General features: G+C 33.0%; 1 protein-coding gene across 1 annotated transcript in view; it reads left to right on the top strand.

Moving 5' to 3' along the window:
* The window catches only part of LOC135121146 (protein YIPF5), a 281,890-nt gene that overhangs the window by 23,301 nt on the left and 236,394 nt on the right, over nucleotides 1-22,195 (top strand). Inside the window, exons 3-4 of the mRNA XM_064045487.1 lie at nucleotides 3,677-3,849; nucleotides 4,377-4,411. Of these exons, the coding sequence (XP_063901557.1) occupies nucleotides 3,677-3,849; nucleotides 4,377-4,411 (208 nt within the window). The remainder of the gene's footprint in view (nucleotides 1-3,676; nucleotides 3,850-4,376; nucleotides 4,412-22,195) is intronic.

The following is a 22,195-nucleotide window of genomic DNA, read 5'->3' as shown; positions in this document are numbered from 1 at the left end:
ACATCCAAAACAGTAAAAACAATATATTAGATAATATTAGTTAGAAAAAAAGATCGCACGCGCATCACGGATCACCTTAGCCGACGTTGCTTGTAAAAGGTTATTAAATTTTATGAATTATTTTAGGAAAATCTGGATGCTTTGAGGAAAAATTTTGGTTATCGTCTTACCATCTGCATAATATTCCTAATATACATACAAAATTTGACAACAATGGGTCCGGCACTTTCGGAGATTATCTGTCTAATAAAAATCGACATAGACGACAGACAGACGGCGATAAAACATGAAGGTAGCTGTTCGCTGGGTGGACCCAATTATATACAGTACTTTCTAAGCGTACGCTCGAACATCAAAAATTTTTTCTAAAAATTATAAAATTTGATTTTGCGAAATTTATTCTTTTGTAACAAAAGTGTACTCCCAAAATTTCGGGAAAACAGTGAGCCGTTCTTGATTAGATCAATAAGATAAATTGCTTCATTATTCCTCAAATCCTCAGAATTCCATAATTCTCAAGTCCTCAGAACTCCATAATCCTCAAATCTTCAGAACTCCATAATCCTCAAGTCCTCAGAACTCCATAATCTTCAAATCCTCAGAACACCAAAATCCTCTCATCATCCGAACAGCGAAATCCTCAAATCCTCAGAACTCCACAATCCTCAAATCCTCGGAACTCCATAATCTTCAAATCCTCAGAACTCCATAATCCTCAAATACTTAGAACAGCGAAATCCTCAGGTCCTTAGAACTCCATAATCCTAAAATCTTCAGAACACCATAATCCTTAAATTCTCAGAACACCACAATCCTCAAATCCTCAGAACAGCGAAATCCTCAAATCCTCAAAACTCAATAATCCTCAAATCCTCAGAACTTCATAATCCTCAAATCCTCAGAACTCCACAATCCTCAAATCCTCAGAACTCCATAATCCTCAAGTCCTCAGAACTCCATAATCCTCAAATCCTCAGAACACCAAAATCCTCACATCATCAGAACAGCGAAATCCCCAAATCCTCGGAACTCCATAATCCTCAAATCCTCTGAACTCCATAATCCCCAAATCCTTAGAACAGCGAAATCCTCAGGTCCTTAGAACTCCATAATCCTAAAATTTTCAGAACACCATAATCCTTAAATTCTCAGAACATCAAAATCCTCAAATCCTCAGAACAGCGAAATCCTCAAATCCTCAAAACTCAATAATCCTCAAATCCTCAGAACTTCATAATCCTCAAGTCCTCAGAACTCCGTAATCCTCAAATACTCAGAACTCCATAATCCTCAAGTCCTCAGAACTCCATAATCCTCAAATCCTCAGAACTCCATAATCCTCAAGTCCTCAGAACTCCATAATCCTCAAATCCTCAGAACACCAAAATCCTCACATCATCAGAACAGCGAAATCCTCAAATCCTCGGAACTCCATAATCCTCAAATCCTCAGAACTCCATAATCCTCAAATCCTTAGAACAGCGAAATCCTCAGGTCCTTAGAACTCCATAATCCTAAAATCTTCAGAACACCATAATCCTTAAATTCTCAGAACACCAAAATCCTCAAATCCTCAGAACAGCGAAATCCTCAAATCCTTAAAACTCAATAATCTTCAAATCCTCAGAAGATCATAATCCTCAAGTCCTCAGAACTCCATAATCCTCAAATTCTCAGAATAACGAAATCCTCAAATCCTCAAATCCCCAAAACACCAAAATCCTCAAATCCTCAGAACAGCGAAATCCTCAAATCAGAACTCTAGATTTTTCAAATTCGCAGAATTAATCATTAAAAAATAAAATATGAATGCATAACATTGGTAGTGATCTTAACTTCTAACGTGAAAATTAAAAATTCCACTGAAACAACAACGAAAAAAATCTGTTAAAATCTGAACAAACTAATGAAGAATAAATAATGAACTGAAACAAATGAAACCTGTTTTCGGAATGATTTGACCATTTTCAATTTTTTTTTTGTATAAAAACGTTTTTCTCCGTCATTTGAAGAATTACGTTAAAAGTAAGCCCAAATGGGTGATCCTGAGAAAATTTCTGGTAAGAATGGTCTTTTCTCAGAATAATTAAGCAATTTTTAATTTTGGCGTAAAAATGGTGGCGGCGCCGGGATAATATGAAAAATAAATTTTATCACGTGAATTAAAAAACAGTATACTGAGTAATATAACGATTTCTTTAAAGCTCTTGAATTTTAACTACATATATAAAATAAAGACGCAAGTACGAATTAGAACCAAGATAAATGACCAAGTTTTCGAACCGATTTGATAAAAAATTAGTTTCTGCAAAACACCAGGTTTCGTTCTATAATTCAAGTAAATATAATGAAAATAAACCCACACTGGCGATCCTGAGAAAACACGATGAAAATGGCTCTTTATAAAATTAATTTGACAATTTGTTAATGCCAAATTATCCAAAGTTAAAGATTTTCCACGCCCCTGAAGTATAGTCATACAAATGCAGTTATTTATAAAAGAAAATAGTTAATATCGGTTACAACGTGACAAAAAGTGGTCATTAGTGTATCAAACTTAAAGAAAACATGAAAGTGACCATTCGTCATTTGATGTTTAGTATTTATAGCAAACTGTTAGTTCGAGACCAGTTGCAAGCATCCGCTTGTCGCGTTGGCGTAGCTGTCTTGGTTGTTACGTTGCTTTAGCGGGTTTGCTGTTTTGCTGAAATAAAGTGACTTAAGTCATGTTAATTAAGTGTGTAATATGTCATTCAATTGTGAATTTTGTTTGTTAAAGCTGTTTTTGCTAAAAATAGTGGCCTCTGACTTCCAACTTTCTTGTTGTAACATCGGTATCAGATATCTTGTGTGAACTTACCACACTCTTTCGTGAGCGGATGATGGATCTTTTGTTGAAGTAGGCGGAGTTAACACTTCTTCATGGTAAAAGAAAATGGAGTATGAGTTAAGGATTAAAATGTACTGTTACCATATAGGTTGAAACGGTTTTAATGTGACGCAAAATGTCTATTTAATTCAGAGTAATTAATTAAAATATTTTTGACCTTGTTTACGTGGAATATTCCTCGTTTCTGCGATCCAATGTTAGGTTGAGCAAGATGTTTTTCTAAAGAACTGTAATATTAATCAAGGAATGAGTAAAGAAATTTCAATTAATGTTCTGTAATTCATAAGTCAATATTAGTGTTTTAATAAATTATTTTTTGTATCGTCTTTCGGTACATCGTATTATCTGTTAAGGCAAAGGAAAGAGTACATTATAATCCCGCAGTATGCCATTTTTTTATCAACTTCATGAGATAATTTAAAGGTACACTGAAAATTTGAAAGTAATTGGCGTAGATTCTGAAATTAACGTCGCTAAGAGACGAAAATGATAAACTCACATTTTCCCACACTGGTTATGAAACAACAATAAAATATCAAATTAGGGTTCCGTTAAAATTACCCTTTACTATACTTATCGTTAGGGAAGGGAAGCAAAAGGGGACAGTCTATGTATTGACAAATATTCGTCCAATTCGTTTCTATAGCCCATTATTTTCATAAATAAATTACTTTCCAGAATGTGAACATCCTACGCACTATTTTGCAAATGGGATATTAAGCAACTGATGTGTTTGGCAGGTCTTGATTAGATTACTTTGATTATAATTTAATCCCTTTTTCTCAGAAACTTCCAGACGTTCGAGGGGAAGTCAAACGTATCTGGCAATATTTACGAATCCAATCCGTACTTAAATCCATCAGCTCCTTATTCAGGTGATGTATACGGATCTGGACAAGAGGGACGAGATTATTCTGGAGCAGGGGGAAAATTTGAAGATGAGCCGCCGTTACTTGAGGGTAAGATTTTATGAGCTATTGGAAACTGAAATAAAAACTTATCGCTATTTACTTCGTAAACTTCTAGAAAGACAATCTTGGGATTTCTAGTCATGTCCAAGCCAACTTTTTTCATTACCATCTTAAATCGGATGAGAAATTAAAATTTTCGGGTATAAATCACTTTATTCGTTCATTTGAATAACTAGGAAAAACTCATTAAAATGTAAAAATGTTTTATAAAGAAACAAGTAATTATTGGAAAACAATGTAAATCCTTCGATTCATTTTTAGGAAGAGCAAATTTATTATTCAGTCATATCAAATCCATGTTTATTCTAATTTTACGAAGCATCAAATCCTGCTTAATTCAGAGCCGGGTTTATAACGTTGACGTACATTATTATCTTCGAAGCATTATTTAGTTTAGCGAACTCGGTATTTGAGTCGAAACTTACGATCGATTTTGTATCTTTAAAAAAACTCGGTATCTGCGAGCTGGATTCATTTACTCCGAGTTTGTTAAATTTATTTACTTTCTTTTTCAGAACTGGGCATTAATCCCGAGTTCATCGTACAAAAGGTGAGTTTTTCACGTAGGGTTGCGAAGAAATGTTTTTTTTGAATAAGTCGAGATAGAAAATTAATAGCAACGGAAAATATTGATTGGTAGACGCTTTAATATCGGAAACTTGGAAGCTCCCCTTGGCTATAACGAGAAAAAATTGGGAAGTTTTTGCGATTCTCGTCGCTTTTTGCCTTTTATTATAACAGTTTATCCGAAATTCGTCACGTTTTTGGCCTTCCTTGTGCCAAGCGATTAATAAAATATGCAAAACAAACAGCACACTCCGAGCAATCGCGGAAATCCGATGACGTTTTAAAATCCTCATGAAGGTGGTGTGAGAGGACGACGAACGTCATAAAACTTCAGTATCCACGGGCTAAATGATTTAAAAAATAAAGTAAAAAACTTTATAGTCGACTTGCTGCCATTTATTAATTTATGTTTAATGGGGGAGGGAGGGGGTGTGAAAAAAGCGAAATATCTTAATACAATTAGTAAATCGCGTGTTGGGGTGTCGCTTTTGTTTTTATTATATTTCTTAAACAGGTTGTTTCTGACGGTGTTCTTGTTCACTGTTTCTAAAGAGAGCGTTGTAGTTTTACACCGGGGCTCTTGGGAAACATTTAAGCTTTTGTTTGCTTTATCAAAGTCTTAACTTCCTTCGTTTTTGGTTTTCTCTGTTGATTCGAAAGTAACAGTCTGAATTTAAATTTTTTCACCCTTAAGAGGGCAACTGAAATCTTCTGCACTATATAAATACATCAGAAAATTCTGAAAGCCACCTCTTATCTAATGCTCTTTTGTCGTATTCAAATCGGATACGTAGACGCATTTCAGCTGTTGCCTACGAGACTGAACTTTTATTTCTGCCTCGTAAATGTTTTAAAAATTTAACTTTACGTGCTGACCCAGAAATTACACGACTACACTTACACGACATTCCTTCTTGGATTCTAGGACGACAGCGAAAAGTGAAATTGCTTTTGTTGTTGACATTTGGTTATAACTGACATATGTATTTTTTATTCCGACCCATTTCATATATGTATAACGTTATTATATGTATAACATGTGCGACCGTACAAAAAACACCTATCCTGTTTTTCCATTTTTAAGACTTCTGTAATCTCCGCGTTATGTCATGCAGTACGACGTAAAGCAGCTTCGTGGGATTTTTTTTCTCGAGTAACAGAAAAAATTATTGCTGCTGCACTTATAAAAACCTTGTAAAACTTCTTGCTTACTTCAGAATTTTTCACACTGAAATTCTGAAGCGTTTTACCTTTTTTTATTGATCCACTTTCCAACAGCAACACGGACGGAGGCAACTTTAAGCAAGCTTGCTAACAAATTATCATTATTAACCTTAGCTCCACCGATGTAAACGGCTACACAATAATAGAAAATATAAATTTTCTCGAGAAAGGCGGTTTATATAACTATGAATTTCCACCAAGTTTACACATTAAGGATTAGTAATACAATGGTGAATTTGTAAAATGAAAACTTTATTTCGTTTAAAGTTATAGATTTTCAAACTATCAAGATTTATGGTTTGTATGTTTGTAGTTTAAAAACTAACGTAAGGAGTTATATAATAATAGTTTATTGTGTTCAAAAGCACTAAAGTACATATGTCTCGTAAATTTGAATGTGAAATTTATCTCACAGGAGGGATTAAAGCACTTTAGTTTTTGGTTTATGCATTAGTTTTGCATTGTACAAAATTGTTCTACTGCAAATGTAAATATGGTAATGCAAGCAAGCTCAACTGTTGGGAAATGTTGCATTTTTTTCTCGTTTGTGTACATTTAAGTAAGCACAATTTGGAAAGTTTTGAAAATTTTACTCCTAAAATTAAAGCGTGAACATGTGGAAGAAAGCAAGTTTGAATTATTGTCTGTAAACATACGAAAACTTTTGAAAGAATTGTTCAAGACACATTGACGAGGAATGGTATTATACCTATATCAATTTTTGATAATGTTTGTCTAATGGTTCGCAAGATTTTTCTGCTGTGCCCTGGTTTAGAATAAGTCGTAAGTCGTCATTATCAAAATTTTTACGTCAGTTTTAACTTTCTTTTTAAAGCGTTGAATTTTCTTAAGTGAGATTGTATAAATGTTTCCAACAAAAATGAACTGAAAGAAATATTGGATTTACGATATACAAAACAATAATAAAAATCGGGATGTTGTACGTCCTTTCCAAAATGATTATTTGGAAAACCTGTTTGAGTCTACAAGTAGTAATGGCAGCACCCTCAAGCATTTTCGAAATTTCATGTCTTTCAAAATTTTATTATTTTGGTGAGCTTTGGCAAAAAATTATGTACTTATGCAACAATCTCCAAACTCTGATTTGCATATTTACCTTATAATATAAATATCCATTTTAGTTAGCATTGGAATTGTAGCTGCCTTTCTTATTGCCCTTTGCGGATAGTAGATGATAAGAAAGAATGTGTGCGATCAATGGTTAGGGACGTTTTTTGTTGATCGCACCTTATTCTATCCCTGTAATATGGTGTATAATTTATTGTATATACAGGTTGAGTCAATAAGTTTGCGTTCCTCAACATCTCGTTAATTATTACAGATAGAAAAACAAAAATTATTTTGAACTATACAAAGTGTGCTGTTCTGTTTTTGAGGAACAACATAGAACTTAGTTATTTACTTTCGGAGTGTAAGCTAAGGAAATTTTTTAAATCAAGTCCATTGGGCGACTGATTACTTTCATGTTTTCTTGACGTTTCATGACCCCTAAGGTACGAAAAAATATGTCCTCGTTTTCATCTGTCTGTTTAGCCGCTGTGAAAATACTGATGATATCGCAAAATTTTGCCGAATAAATCCAATCCAAAATATGCATAAGTCTATACTTGTGGTTTATCAATGCATTAATATTTATTAAAATTACTTATACAGGGTGATTAAAAAAATGATTAAAGCAATCTATTTTATTGATCAAATCAAGAATGGCTTACCCTATTTTTCGAAAATTTGACTATACAGTAGTTATTATTAGTCTTCCATTACACTTATTCAAATTGATAAATGTATTTTTACTAATATGTTCTCGTCATCACCACCCAATTTTGTTATGCAAAAACTCACTTGAAACATATGAATTGCATGTTTGTTTATGTGTACTTTAACAGTCCACATCTATCTTTATTTTAACTTATAATAGGGCCTATCATTAAAAAAATAAAATTCGCAACATTAAATTTTATAATTTTCCAAAGAAACTGTATTTGTTCGCCTGTACCTCAGAGGTTAGGAAGGTCTAAATAACTAGGCCTTTTTTTCACAAAAACGTTTCCAATTGGATTATTTTGTTTAGATCAATGGACAAATAAAAAAGGGTATGTGCTTTGTTTTGGTATCAATAAAACTGAGTTTGGGTATACTGAGAACACCCTACATTTTATTCAGTTTACTCTATTTTTTTTTCTTTTTCTTTATTGTTAAGTATTTCTTATACTTCAAGTTGTTAATTTCTGCATTTTTACAATTTTCTTAACGAACTCTTTTGTTGAGAGAGCTGTGATGTGATAACAAACAAACAATATGTTGTTATCATTGTAAAAGCTTGCGGTGTCTAAAACATTGATTAAAGAAAATTTACTTAGAAAGATTTAATAAACTTGGTGTATATTTTGGGTGAAACATAATTAAATTTCCTTCTAGGATCTAGAATATATGCCCAAAAGTATCTTGGGAATCTTTCTGATCACTCGGTGCGCTAAAATAATATGTTTGTATATAAGGTTTACCCCACAACACCGAAAACACACAACATATTTGTCGACGCATTTCGCCAACATTAGTCAAACCAGTACAGTTTTGTGAATGGATATTAAGTAAAAGCCAAGCACAAAACGATTTTTTTGATTATGTACTGGTGTCCGATGAAGCAACTTCCCACAAAATTGGATTATTATAATAACACTAACTCCAATTAGACCTGTTTCTCATCAGCATAGGTGGTCCTTGGATGTATGGGGAGGTATAACAGGAAATTATGTAATTGGACCTTTTGACGTGACAACGTCTTATAATTCGATTGAGCCGGTTGCACGCACGAAAAAACATGACTCATGCGGCGTTACCTCGCTCTGAGGCGTTCCATGTGACTCATGCGGCGTTACCTCGCTCTGAGGCGTTCCATGTAAGGCTTGAAGTACAAGCGAGAACGCGACAAAATTAAAACAATAAGTTAACAGAACTATTTCACGATGAGTAAAAAATCGATGGCTTTACTATTTAATCGAAATAATTTTCGAGCGTAGCTATGATTTAAAAAAATTAAAACGTAAATATTAAATCTTCCACATATCACAACAACGTGTCTGAAATTACAGGTTGGACCAGCCAGCCGTCAAAGGGAACATTTTCTCCTATATCAAACACATTGAGGCGGGCTTTTTAAACACTAGATTTACGAAAATCTTAATGTTTCCAAATTTTAAATTTTAAATGTAAGATTTATAAACAATAATTTAATCATTGTTTATTCTTATAATGAATTATTTGAAATTATTACTTTTTTATAACAAATTACAATTTAATTTGCAAAAATAATTAAGTGACTATTGAAAAAATTTAATTATATTATTATTAAAATAATAAAATCAAAATTTAAGAAATTTTTATAAATTATTTTCTTAAGACGTTGTCACGTTCAACTATCGTCAGTAAACCGACTTTACAGACAACCGATTTTTTTATTGAAATTATAAAGGTGAATGATACTTACATTTTTTTATATCTACCATTAAATGTTTGAAATAACTTGTGGTTTCGATAGGAAGGGGCACCGCCCCACTGTAGCGTGCAGTCTGAAAAAATAAGGCCCGCCAGTATTTTAACAGATGAATAGAATGGTTAGGTCCAGTAGGATGGGTACTAGAATTCTTGATTTAACAAAATTAGATTTTTATGGCGCTATGTTAAAGAAATGGTTTACGTTGTAGAATCAACAACGAGAGAAGACATGATATTATATTATTATTATTAGAAAATATGAGATATTGGAAATGCTTTTCAAACTATTAATAGAAATATATTCAGAAATGCAAGATACTTGTTCGTACATCGAATAGAAGCATACATTGATCAACAACGTGCCTACGTTGAACACAGTTTACGACAAAAACAACCCATAACACTACCGTTTTTTAAATTTTTATTTTTATTCAAGAAATTTTTCGTTGATTATGTTTTTTAACAATTTTGATATTTTTTCTAATTTATGTCATATTTCTAACTTTATAGGTTTAGGAAATACTTAATTCATGCAACAAAATACAGATGTTCTAGTAAAAAAATGACATATTAACTCTTGAAAATTTAAAAGTTTAGATTTTTTATAAATATTCAGTATACCAAACTCTATTTTATTGATATCACAACACAACCTTCTTTATCAGTACTATGGATGTTAAAAGTGGGATTTTTTTAACGTTTGCATCTCTAAAAAATGTCAAAATATTGAGATAATTGGCAACACCGCCAAATTAAAAAGTAAAATAGATTTGTAAAGCTTAAGACCACAGTAATCAAAATATGTAAAAATAAACAGGCTCTTCTGTTAAAAAAAAGTTCTATATAGTTCATCAAAAACAGTACCTTCTGTATAGTTCAATATAATTCCAGTTTCTGATTCTCAAAGATCTGTATAACTTTGGTCTTTAGCTTTTTTTTCCGTCTTTAATAACTAACGAGATATTGAGTAATGTACGCTTAGTGTGTATGTATATAGTAATAACAGCTTGCAAAACAAATAATCGCAAAGTATCATAGATTGCATTTTATCGTTTCAACAATAATTTCATGTACTTTCATATCGGTAAATCTTGCATATATCTGCATTGCTAACAGTTGTTTGCATTGATTTTAATATTAACAGCAGTAACAGCACGTTTAAACAAAGGGTGTTGAGGTAAGGAATATTGCGAATTTAAAAAATATTATTCGTGTGACGAATGTCCTACATTTGTTAACAGGTCGTAAATAACTAACTTATCAACGCTAATGTCGAGAAGCTATAAAAACTAGGTTTAATGAGAGGTTGAAAAATAGTCACACTTATTACCGGAATGCATTTTCTTGTTTACCTAATGTTATTACATGTTTGGTTTCTTACAAAAATAATTAGTATCAGGTAATAATATAATACACGAATTCCTGGAAAGTGACTATAATTTTCAGCAACTGCTGTCGCATTTTTTTGGTTGTTATAGCGTTTTCGAATAATTTAAGCTTTCACAGTAGTTACGGCATTAATATTTTTAAATGGCAATTAAAATAATTAATTTGTGATTCAGTTGTTATTCTAATAATAAGGGAATAACTGTCATAAACGTAAGAAATACATCGTTGTTTATTTCAAAAACACAAAAACAAAGATTAATTTACGTTACTTTGTTTGATGTTGATTGCTCTTTTTTAAGAATGTTTGCTGTCAGCTGCGACGTTATGTACCTTTATTTAAACAGTTAACATTCACAAGATTTATTTATTAATTTTCTAAATATAAACAGCAACTGTATTCTTAAGGCTCTTAACAATGACTCTGATGCAATTTATGACCATGATTTCGGATTCCAATGTGTAAATGGTGTAGTATTGTTGGTTGTCTATTTATAGAAGTTTTAAGTTGAGAAGCGACATTTGCTTTACATTTGATGTTTTCCAACTATCAATAATCCATGAAAAAAAAGCATATTCTGTTCAAGAAACATACAACATGTAGTAAATGATTATATACAATTTCGAAATTTTTTTTTCGCAAAAAGTAAGATTTTTTTGGTATTTACAATTAATATAAAGTTCAGGTTGTAACTTTTACCTTCAAAATTATAAACCCATAAATTTCATTTGCAATTTTAAACATGTCTGCTTTTTTACATTAAATGATTATTTGTATTTTCAATTAGGAGCAGACTAAGTAATCTGTACTCCTCAGTTGGTTAAAACTTCTCGACAATAGAGTTTTTGAGTTTCTTAGCATTAAAACACTTTGGAAACATATATGTGATTTGATCCCACTTCCATAATTTCTACTCACGTGTGCCTCGGTAAAATAACTGACACATTCGGGGTGAAATATGTCTGTTTCGTTTGCTGTAGGACAAATAGCGCTTTCATCATTCATTCTTTGAATAAAAAATATCGCTTGTTTTACAGCTGCTTGTTACTTACAAAGTGCATGTATGCACTTTATATGCATTGCCGACAACTTCAAACGGTTTGTTGTTTTTTCACTTTGATCTCTTGTACATTGTGTTATTTTGATTCTTTATCATTTTTATGAGATATTTGTGTATTCAGTTTTACGAAAAAAACTTGTTTGAATTAATGACAGTTGGGTCGAGTGCTTTTCCTTTCGTTAAGTCATTCATTATCTAAAACTTTGATTAGAATAAGTGACGCAATACGATTAAAAGATCTATCAAAAAAAGAGAAAAAATTTAAATAAAGAAATTAAATATTAATGAAAGGAAAATAATACGGACCATTAAATTTAACGAAAAATATCTACCAGCAACAATTATTTTTTCTACAGCAATTATTTCCACGTCAAACAACAATGGAATAAAGCTAATTGCCTTGGGTAATACATTGCATATGGTAGGTGTATTATATTATTGATTTAACATCAAGTTTGCTGAGATTTTTTTTATTCCCACGTCTGTCCACTTATTGATTCTTCTAATAAATTTATTTTATTTTATTTTACCAGAGAAATTGTGAAAATTGTGTCCAGAGACTCTTCCGTCCTTCGTCTCATTGAACGTAAACAGGATACTTGGAAAATACTGTTTGTTGTATCTTCTGATGAAATTTGAACAAGTCCAGTTGCCATGTGACTGAGGTCCATGATTAATTTCGTAGTCTTTCCATTTCGTATTTAAATTTTTGCCTTTTGTTTTGTTTTTTGAATTTGCTCTTGTGCTATTTAAAAAATATTAATATTGTTGACACTTTCGTGATAAGCGAAACTGATTTCATGAACCATTGTGTCGGCTCTCGTGCTGCATACCGTAATTATGGAAACAGCTAGTGTTTCATGCAGATCGAGTTCAAGATCTGGAAGTCAATTAGGGGATGTATCTAGTGCGTGAGCTCATCGCAATATGTCACATATTGCATACATTATGAACTAAACATGCTGGTTTGTTATGATGTTAGCATGTGACTGGCTATATGAGGTTGTATTAAATTGACGTCGCTAATACTTAGCAGCTGTTTATAGTTTTTAGTGGTATTAAGTCGGCGCCGAACACGACCACCAACTGCAAGGTAGGGATTTTGTTAGGCTACAAGAAAATGTCACTAAACTAATCGAAGGAATCAACTAATCCGGTAGGCGGTCGTCTATTTGACACAGCTGCCTAATAAAAACTGTTCTACACTGCAGTAATTACTAAACTTTGGATTGGAGGTGGAGACCCTTCAAAGTGTTCTTTAGCTTTCCTGAATCGCTTCAATTTCCAACTACGAAGCCGCTGCTGGCACGCTGCCATACACACCGTTTTCCTTAATTAAAAATAAATTAAAGCCAGCATTGAAAAATTACGGAGATTGCCCAGTTATACCTCGATTTATGTAAAAATTAAAGACAGCTTATTGGAGCTAATTCTAGAAAACTTTCTTAATCCATTAGGAAGTCTTATGGCGGTGGCACGAGTCCTGCCAACATCATAAAACCAGAGCATTCGCGAGAGAGGGGGAATTGAAAATTACCGAGATATTTGCGTTGTTAACAACATACAGGTACGTACACCACACGGTGTAACTACCTTACAAAACTATGCGAAGCTGAAAAAGAAAGATTCTGCAACTTCTTCTTTTCTAAAAAAGAACGAGGTTTTAGATTCATGTTGAAGTTGTGCGACTTAAAACCCAAGAGAATATGCGAAGCTGTAACTTAAAAGTCATTGGGTCTAAGTTTTTTCATATTTGAATATGTAAAAACTTAATTTTTTTCTTGAATTTTAAAACTTTCAAAATATGGTTGCAACAAAGTTAAAATTTTAAGATATATTAGTGTGAAACGATAAAAACTTAATATAGCAAAAATTAGGAATACTTTTTGTAAGTAATAGTTGTATTTATATTTTGTTTGATTATGCCTGCATAATGGTAAGTTAAATAGTTAAATAGTTAAATAGTTATGAATATACCGAGAAGGTAATCCTAATCAAAGATAGCCAAGGATTAAAACTTTGTCTTTGATTGTTGCATTTTCAATTCAAACTTTCAGCTACTAACTATTTTGTTGTTGCGACAATTCTTGTACATTTATTATAGGTTTAATCCGTAATATCATATGGTCGAAAAAAATGTCGTTTAGTCAGCCATGGAATTAGGTGGAATAAAAAAAATGGCGTTAGCAAATTTTGCATTGTCACAGTTTTTTCTTTTTTGAGGTTATGGGAAATTGTTTGCGAAATTCTTGTATGCATCAAATTAGAGAAACCATTCACCTTTTCTTGCTTGACTATGTTTCGGTAATAATTTTAGGTAATAAAAATGCCCTATTTCAAGCATTTTTTTAAATACATTGCTAATACAAATGCCAAACTGATAACTGAAAACAATAGTACTACCACCACAATTTTTAAAAATTTGATTCCATGAGTGATCGACAACGTTTTTTTTTTCGGTCTTGTAGTATAATATATAATTAATATTAGTTCATTCATTGTGAAGACATTCTTATTTCTGCCGAAAAATATTAGTCTACAACTTGTTATACTATCCGTTATCTTTGTCAGTACCGACTAGCAGCCAACAGAAACATTTTATTGTTAGGTTTGTTAACGAATTCTCAATATATTAAATGTTGTTAAAGATAAAAAATTAATAATAATTTTCTTATTTTTGCTTTGGTAAACCATTGGACGAACATTATGATTTCACGACCCCTACAGTCTGCCTGTCTGTCTGTCTGTCCCGGATTTTTATTAGCCAGATAATCTTCGAAAGTACTGGGCCAATTGTTGTAAAATTTTGTATATATGCTGTAATATCATGTAGATGGTTAAATACTAACCAGAATTTGGTTAATCATCCCCACCAACAATTTGATGACGTCATCACAATGAACCGTATTTTAAAATGATTAATAATTAATGTTATACAAAAATATACTCCTATACTTGTTTTCACAAAAACCATATATTTCCCGGACTCCTCGTGGCCCAGTGGGTCAGCGTCGTCAGCACTGGTAATGTGCTATGATTATTTCTCTTTTCTGCTGTGAGTAGTATTATCCATGTTGATGAAGTCATTTTTTATTGGTCAAATTAACAACGAGTCAATCGCCCCATTTTCTCGAAAATGTGATAATACGCACCTCTTTATATAATAATGATTACTGTTTCGGCTCGAAGGACCAATGTTCCGGATCGAAGACCAATTTTTCGGCTCGAAGACCAATCTTTCGGCTCGAAGACCAATGTTCCGGCTTGAATGCCAATGTTTCGTACAATCCGAATCGTAGTACCAACGTTTTTTGTAATTCGGTTGATACGACCATGTATGGTCTTCCGAATTGTACCTTGATATTGCTCGAAGGACCTTTTGTTTGTTATAATTGAAATAATGGACAGCGTTCGGTTTTGATGTTTAATGTAGGACGGTTACAGAAGTACTAAAATTACAGAGCTATTTACAAAAACAGGTAAAGATACCCAAAAGGGTCAGTGGCCGCTTCCGGAAATGCAACAATTACATGAGAATTATAATATTCAGAACGTGTTGTTCGATTGTGGTTTAATTAATAATTTTAGTGCTCTATTTTGAGAAGACAAACTCATTCAAATCGAACTAATTTCTACGTGACATTCTTTCGATGTATAAACACTTGAGCTTCAGGTTGCCATTACCTAATGCTGAAGGACACTTTATACCGTTATACCGTTGTGCTTTAAATATATTTTACATTGTCCGCATGGCATAGCGGCTGCGGGGGCGTTTAGTATGCCGTTGGTTTTTACTTTACAGCGGTTCTCGCAAAACGGAAGTCGTAGGCTCAAGTTTTATAATTTTTTACTTCCCGAGCGTAAGCAAAGGAAGTATTGTAATCGAGTCCGTCGGCCGACTCCCTACTTTTACGTTTTCTCGATCTTTCATGACCCCTAGAAGACGAAGAAATAGGTCTCCCATTTCCGTCTGTCTGTCCGTCTGTCCGTCTGTCCGTCTGTCCGTCTGTCCGTCCGTCTGTCCGTCCGTCTGTCCGTCCGTCTGTCCGTCTGCCGTCCCGGATTTTTATTAGACAGATAATCTCCGAAAGTACTCGACCGATTGTTGTGAAATTTTGTACTTATATTAAGAATATCATGTAGATGGTAAAACGCTAACCAAAATTTGTCTAATCATCCCCACCACTAATGCGATGACGTCACTTCAAAATTGTACATAGTAAATGGGTTTTCAATTGTATAAAATAACATAGTCCTACACATGTAGTTTACAACTCTGAATCGACTTTTCACCCGAAACCTCCAGATTTTTGGAAAAAAAATCAAAATTATAAAACAATATTTTGAAATTTAATTTTTAATCTGCTAACCAGAATGCTTTGAAATGTTGCAGATGTTTTAAGGCTATAAAGAGCATCATAAATCTTTAGTCAAAAAATATTTGCTTATCCCCTCCAAAAACTTGATGACGTCAGCTCAAAAGTTTGTGGAATAAATCATATCTAAAATGTACAAAATATGATGAGTCTGTACTTGTGATCTATCACTCCATTCATATTTTTTGGATTTGCATATACAGGGTGATTCAAGAAAATAAATGAAAGCGTAAATTTATTTTACTGATTTACTCAGGAACTACAAAACCGAATGCTTCGAAATCTTGAAGATATTTTAAAATTATCATAAGCATGGTAAATTTTTGATCAAAACGTATTTGGTCGTCCCCCCTAAAAAATTTATGATGTCACCACAAAATTTTGCTGAATAAATCCTATCTAAAATGTACAAAATATGGTGAGTCTCTTCTTGTGATTTATCATTCCATTCAAATTTTTTCGATTTGCATATACAGGGTGACTCAAAAAAATTAATGAATGCGTAAATTTATTTTATTGATTTAATCAGGAACTACAAAACCGAATGCTTTGAAATCTTGCAGATGTTGTAAGGTTATAAAGAGCATAATAAATTTTTAGTCAAAATATATTTGGTTATCTTCTACAAAAAACTGATAACGTCAGCTCAAAAGTTTGCCGAATAAATCGTATCTAAAATGTACAAAATATGATGAGTCTGTACTTGTGATTTATCATTCCATTCATATTTTTGGATTTGCATATGCAGGGTGACTGAAAAAAATTAATGAAGGCGTGAATTTATTTTATCGATTTAATCAGGAATTACAAAAATTTGAAATCTTGGGAATATTTTAAAGTTATTATAAGCATGGTAAACTTTTGTTCAAAATGTATTTGTTCATCCCTCCTAAAAAAATTGATGACGTCACCCTTAAATTTTGCTGAATAAATCCTATCTAAAATGCAAAAAATATGATGAGTTTGTACTTGTGATTTATCATTCCATTCATATTTTTTAGATTTTCTTAAGAGGTGGTTCAAAAAAATTAATGAAGTCAATTTATTTTATTGATTAAATTAAAGGCATCACTTATTATTAGTATTACACCCCAACCAACCCAATTTGGTAGACACAAAATTTGTTAAAGGAAAAACTCGGTTGAAACATAAGAGTAGCACGCTTATTTACATCGACTTTAACATTACAGACCTGCATTTGTTTTATGCGGTCACTTGGTTCCGCGAATGCGAAATAGACATGTTTATAATCAACCAGTTGTGAATTTCACCGTCAAGAATTAAAATAAAACGCAATGTTTTATATAATAAACGGAAGTCGAAGCAATAAAACCGATGGTCGTTTTGTTTACAGTTTCTCTGTTTGGCTCTCACGTATGCTGTTACGCTTGTCATCTTAAATTAAGAATGTTTATACATAAACGATTTTTAGTTGCCCCTCATATTACTAGACAGCGGATTTCTGTCGGGCTACGTCACGATTATAGGGGGGGACGTGCTGGATTCCATAAATATAATTAACGATTTATTAATCAAACGGCTAAGTAAATGAGAACGGGAATTAACAGCAGAGTGCAACGAAACAACGTTATTCTAATCTCAAATAAACGAAGTGCAGTCCGCAACGGCAATGAATTCGCATCCCGTGCGAGCCGTACCGAGTTTGGCCTTGCCTAGCCCGACAGAAATCCGCTCTCTAGATATTACACACCGGCGCCGTATACGTGAGTAAATTGTTTCGTTATTTTATTGATTATAAGAAATCAATATTCAAAACGACCCAATTCATTTTCCCGAAAATTTGGGAACACAATAATTTTATTCTTAGTATTACACTACATCTATCCCAACTGATATACGTGTCCTTGCAAAAATGTTGATGACGTCATCACAATTTTTTTTTAAATTCCCACTACAAAAATGTAATGAGAAAAAAAAACATAATAGGCATGCAGTCGTCAAGTTTCCGACAGCGAGGGAAGTACTGTCTAAACTCTTTAGACCAATTTTTTTAAACAGCTGGATTTATCGGATTATACTTATAGCGTTCGACCAATTTTTTGGCGATCAAATTAAGGTCCTCATTTTCTAGAAAATGTGAGAATACCCACGTTTTTATTTAATTCCTATCAAATACGAATAATAATAATAATTATATTCAAAACATTTTATTCCATCAATAACTTTAGTCATCTGTTTTAAGGAGACAACTCATTCAAATTAAAAAAATCTCTACATGACATTCTTTCGATATATAAACATAAACAATCGAGTTAATCATATACACTGATGATAATGCACTCTTTTCCGTTGGTTATTTGCTTTGAATATATTTCATATTGTCCGAACGTTTTCGGACGGCATCTCCCAGGAATTTGTGCCCCCATGGTTTCCATTTGTCTGTCGTCTGTAGTTAGTTGGTGATTTGATTAAACAAATAATTTTTAGAAATACTAGATTATAACGAAATCTTGTACATAGTAAAATTTGATATGATATGGATCTATACATATTATTTATTCATAGATTTTTATGTATCTGGAAAAAAAGGTCCCTCGTCCCTGAAATACGTTCGAACAAAATATATTTTTATAATTTTTTGAAAAATAAAAAAAATAATTTCACGTATTTTATAATTTTTTTTATAAGCTAAAAGAAAGATACGTGTGCATTGTTAAAGTACAGGTAAAGAAGCATGCGATGCAGTGGCGTAAATAACACCCTTACAACTCTTGCGTCACGGAGGGCGCAGTCTGCACGACATCGATAATGTCCAATATACATATTTAAAGTAGATAACCAACGGGAAAAATAAACTATCATGTTTAACTTACATTGATTATGTCCGTACATCGAAAGAATGCGACGATCAAGCACGTTGCAAGCTGTCTGATTTGAATAATTTTGTCTCCGCAAAACAGAGAAACCGACTGAAATGATTAATTTAACTACAACGGAGCAAAAAGTTATTAAGATTACTCTTATTTTATTATTATTAAATATAGGCTGGTGTAACATCACTGAGCTTCTAAATTTTCGTGAAAATGAGGTAAATCGTTCTTCATTTTATCAGTAAAAAAATTGTGACCCGTAACCACCAACGACCTTCACGTCAGTAATTCAACATTCAACTTGGATTTTTTGAGAGAATCTGGATACCTGGGGTAAGAAATCAAGGCGAATTCATAAACCACAAGTGTAGGGGTATGTTATCTTATAAAATTTAAATGGCATTTACTAAATCTTAATGAGGTCATCTCAGAATTTTGTTAAATCAACCTGATTTGAAATTTATAATGTGACATGTTTCATTATATATTTTTTAAAATTGTCCAGAAAAATGTTTTAAAAAAGTTTGTGAATGAAGCAATTTCTTTTGGTGATTAAATCTAAAATAGTTTGTCTAAGTATCCACAAATCTTTGGGAACACAGTACTGTTGCTATTAGTGTTATACCACACGTACCCTCTTCAAAAGTATCCCCATCAAACATTCGTTTAAGAAAATCTCAACTGAACTTGTTGAATTGAATAAAATGTGTCAAATGAGACAATCATCTAGTACAGACTTACAATATTTGGTACATTTTAGTTTGAGATGACGTCATCAAATTTGGAAGGGGGTTAAAAATAAAAATTTTGACTAACCATTTAGTAGGTTTACGATAACCTTAAAGTAAGTTTGTAAGTTTCTAGAATCCAGAGCCTTTTAAGTCTGGATGGTTAGGGTAAAACATTGACGGATTCATAAATCAAAAGTATAGGAGTATGTTCTTTTATAAAATTTAAATATGATTTACCTCGCAGAATTTTGAGGTGACGTCATCAAATTGTTGGAGGAGATGATCATCAAATTTTGGTTAGCGTTTAGTCGCTTACAGGATATTCCTAAAGTATTTATCAAATTTGAGAACAATCAGTCAATATCTTCAAAGTTATCTGTTTACTAAATATCGACACAGACGACAGATGACAGACACGCGACAGACAAACGACAGACGGACGAAAGACACACGGGAGAGAGACGGAAACGGGAGACCTATTTTTCAGTCTCTAGGGACTATGAAAATATCGGAAACGCGTGAAAGGAGCTGTTCGACGTTACACAGTGTTTTCTTAGCTTACGCTCAGGAAAGAAAAAGTAATTTAATTACAGTAATAATATGTTACTTCCCACTGCAAACTTCCACTTTTTTGTGTTATGATGGAAAAACTGTTAATCTCAGAAGATACATGAAGAATATGTGGAGTAGATTGTAAAATTTAGATGTGTAATGGGGAGGACCAATTATGATGATGTTTTTGAAGGGATAACGTCGGGAGAATTTTGTGTCTTATGAATTACAAAAATAAAAGAAAGGAAATGAAAAAGAAAAGTTTCGTAAAATTATCTTATTTAATAAAATGTTTGTGGTTTTTTATTTACCATTTTGACTATCTCATTATGGGGCTTGTTTTCTAACTTTTTTGACCTTTAAGCCAGTAATCTTATTGTCAAAATAATATCCTTGCGGAAAAAATCAAATATGCAGGTTGATTTTCCAAACTAAAGTAGGCGTTTCTGTGGTGCTTACGTATGTACAAATAAATTAACTATTTTATTTACGTTACTGTTAATGTTGTTCGTGGGTGGCATTCTTTGTCATCCGCTAAAGTCGAACTCTTCGTTGATATTTTATGATTAGAATCTACACTTTATAAAGAAAACATCCTTAATCGTTAACATCGTTTGTTTTCCATTTAACCAACTTAAATATTCCAACTGTATCCTGTTTAAATCCACTGTCGACATTTTAAATATCACAGACTATAGTGTAGTCTAAATGAATGACCTCGACCGGAAACCATTAAGCCGTCTCTAACGTGTTCTAGTGTATGAAAAAAGAAATCCTATCGGCGCTAGTTCTAGAAAACTTCCTTAATCCATTAGAAAGTCCTGCGTTGGTGGCACGAGTCTTGCCAGCATCATGAAAGCAGAGCACGCGAAGGAGAGGGGAAAAATTGAAAACTACCCAGATATTTGCGTTATTAACAGGAGCAGACACGTGCAATTAACAACACCGCACCGTGTAACTACAAACAGCTGTCGTACGTTGCGTTTGCGATGCTGTCATCTGCTTAGCGTGTTGATTCCACCAGCCATCTGAAGAGAAGTGCACGCGAAACCTGATCCGGGATGTAATTAAATTCGAGGAAATCCTGAGAATTTTAGTTGTGGCGGGATGAGCAGCAATGAATGTTTAATCACAGCAATAAATAATCATTCGGGCATAAGTGAAGACCGGAGATCTTATTACGGGCAACGTCGTAGAGAAAATTCGCCATGAACAATAAATGACACTAGCAACATTTTTCAAGCTGAAACGCGACCCAAGTGTTGTGTTCGTTTCAACTTGAAATATAGCCGCTAAGAAAAATGTGTACAAGAAAAATGATTCGCATAACCTAGATTTTGGGGAAATGTGCTCAAATTGCTTCCGAATTACTAATAAACAATGACGGTTCTTAGCAGACTGTTTTGGAGTTTTGTGATACAAATCACCTGTCTCTCGTTAATGAAGTGCATACGCTCTATCGAATTTAAAAATCGTGCGGATTGTCCTTCGGCAAATTCAATACTTTCCGTGTTATGATCAAACATTCGTTTAAAGGTTCAGTGAATCCCAATAATATAAACAGAATTAGCGGTCAAAGATCAATATGTGTACTGCCGATCGGAATGGCATCATACACGTACAATTTACGCCGGTTTGTATGTAAACCGTTTCCCGTTTATTTCAGTTCTTTCTCTAAGCAGCGTGTGTGTTTTGTCGCTATAAAAGGGTGGCGAAGTGTACATCTGACAATTCTCATTGCAAGTTCGGATGAAAAGTATCTCGGCGAAATGACGCCTGAAAGAGAAATAGTGTCAGTGTTTGTCCAGAGGGATGTGTACCTACATCTTGCCCACTAATCCATTAGAACCCTGACAACTGGTGAAAGTTATCCCAGGACGCGTTTCAACACTTCGATATAGAAAGGTGGAATTTAATAATATCATTCGCTTTAATATTTTTGTTAATACTTTGATGATAATAAGGATGATAACACGATACTAATTATCCACCGTTTATGAACCAATTAGTAAAACGAAGTTTAGCTAAGCTTTAACCATTTAACTTAACGTTTTGGCTATAAATAACTTAAAAAATACTCCCATCAAATA

The sequence above is a fragment of the Zophobas morio genome, unplaced genomic scaffold (assembly GCF_036711695.1).
Source record: "Zophobas morio isolate AGI-343-1 ecotype UQ-CSIRO unplaced genomic scaffold, CSIRO_AGI_Zmor_V1 ptg000002l, whole genome shotgun sequence".
In the NCBI taxonomy this organism is placed as follows: Eukaryota; Metazoa; Arthropoda; class Insecta; order Coleoptera; family Tenebrionidae; genus Zophobas; species Zophobas morio.
The sequence above is the reverse complement of the archived record's forward strand: the minus strand, read 5'-3'. Positions and strand labels throughout refer to the sequence as shown.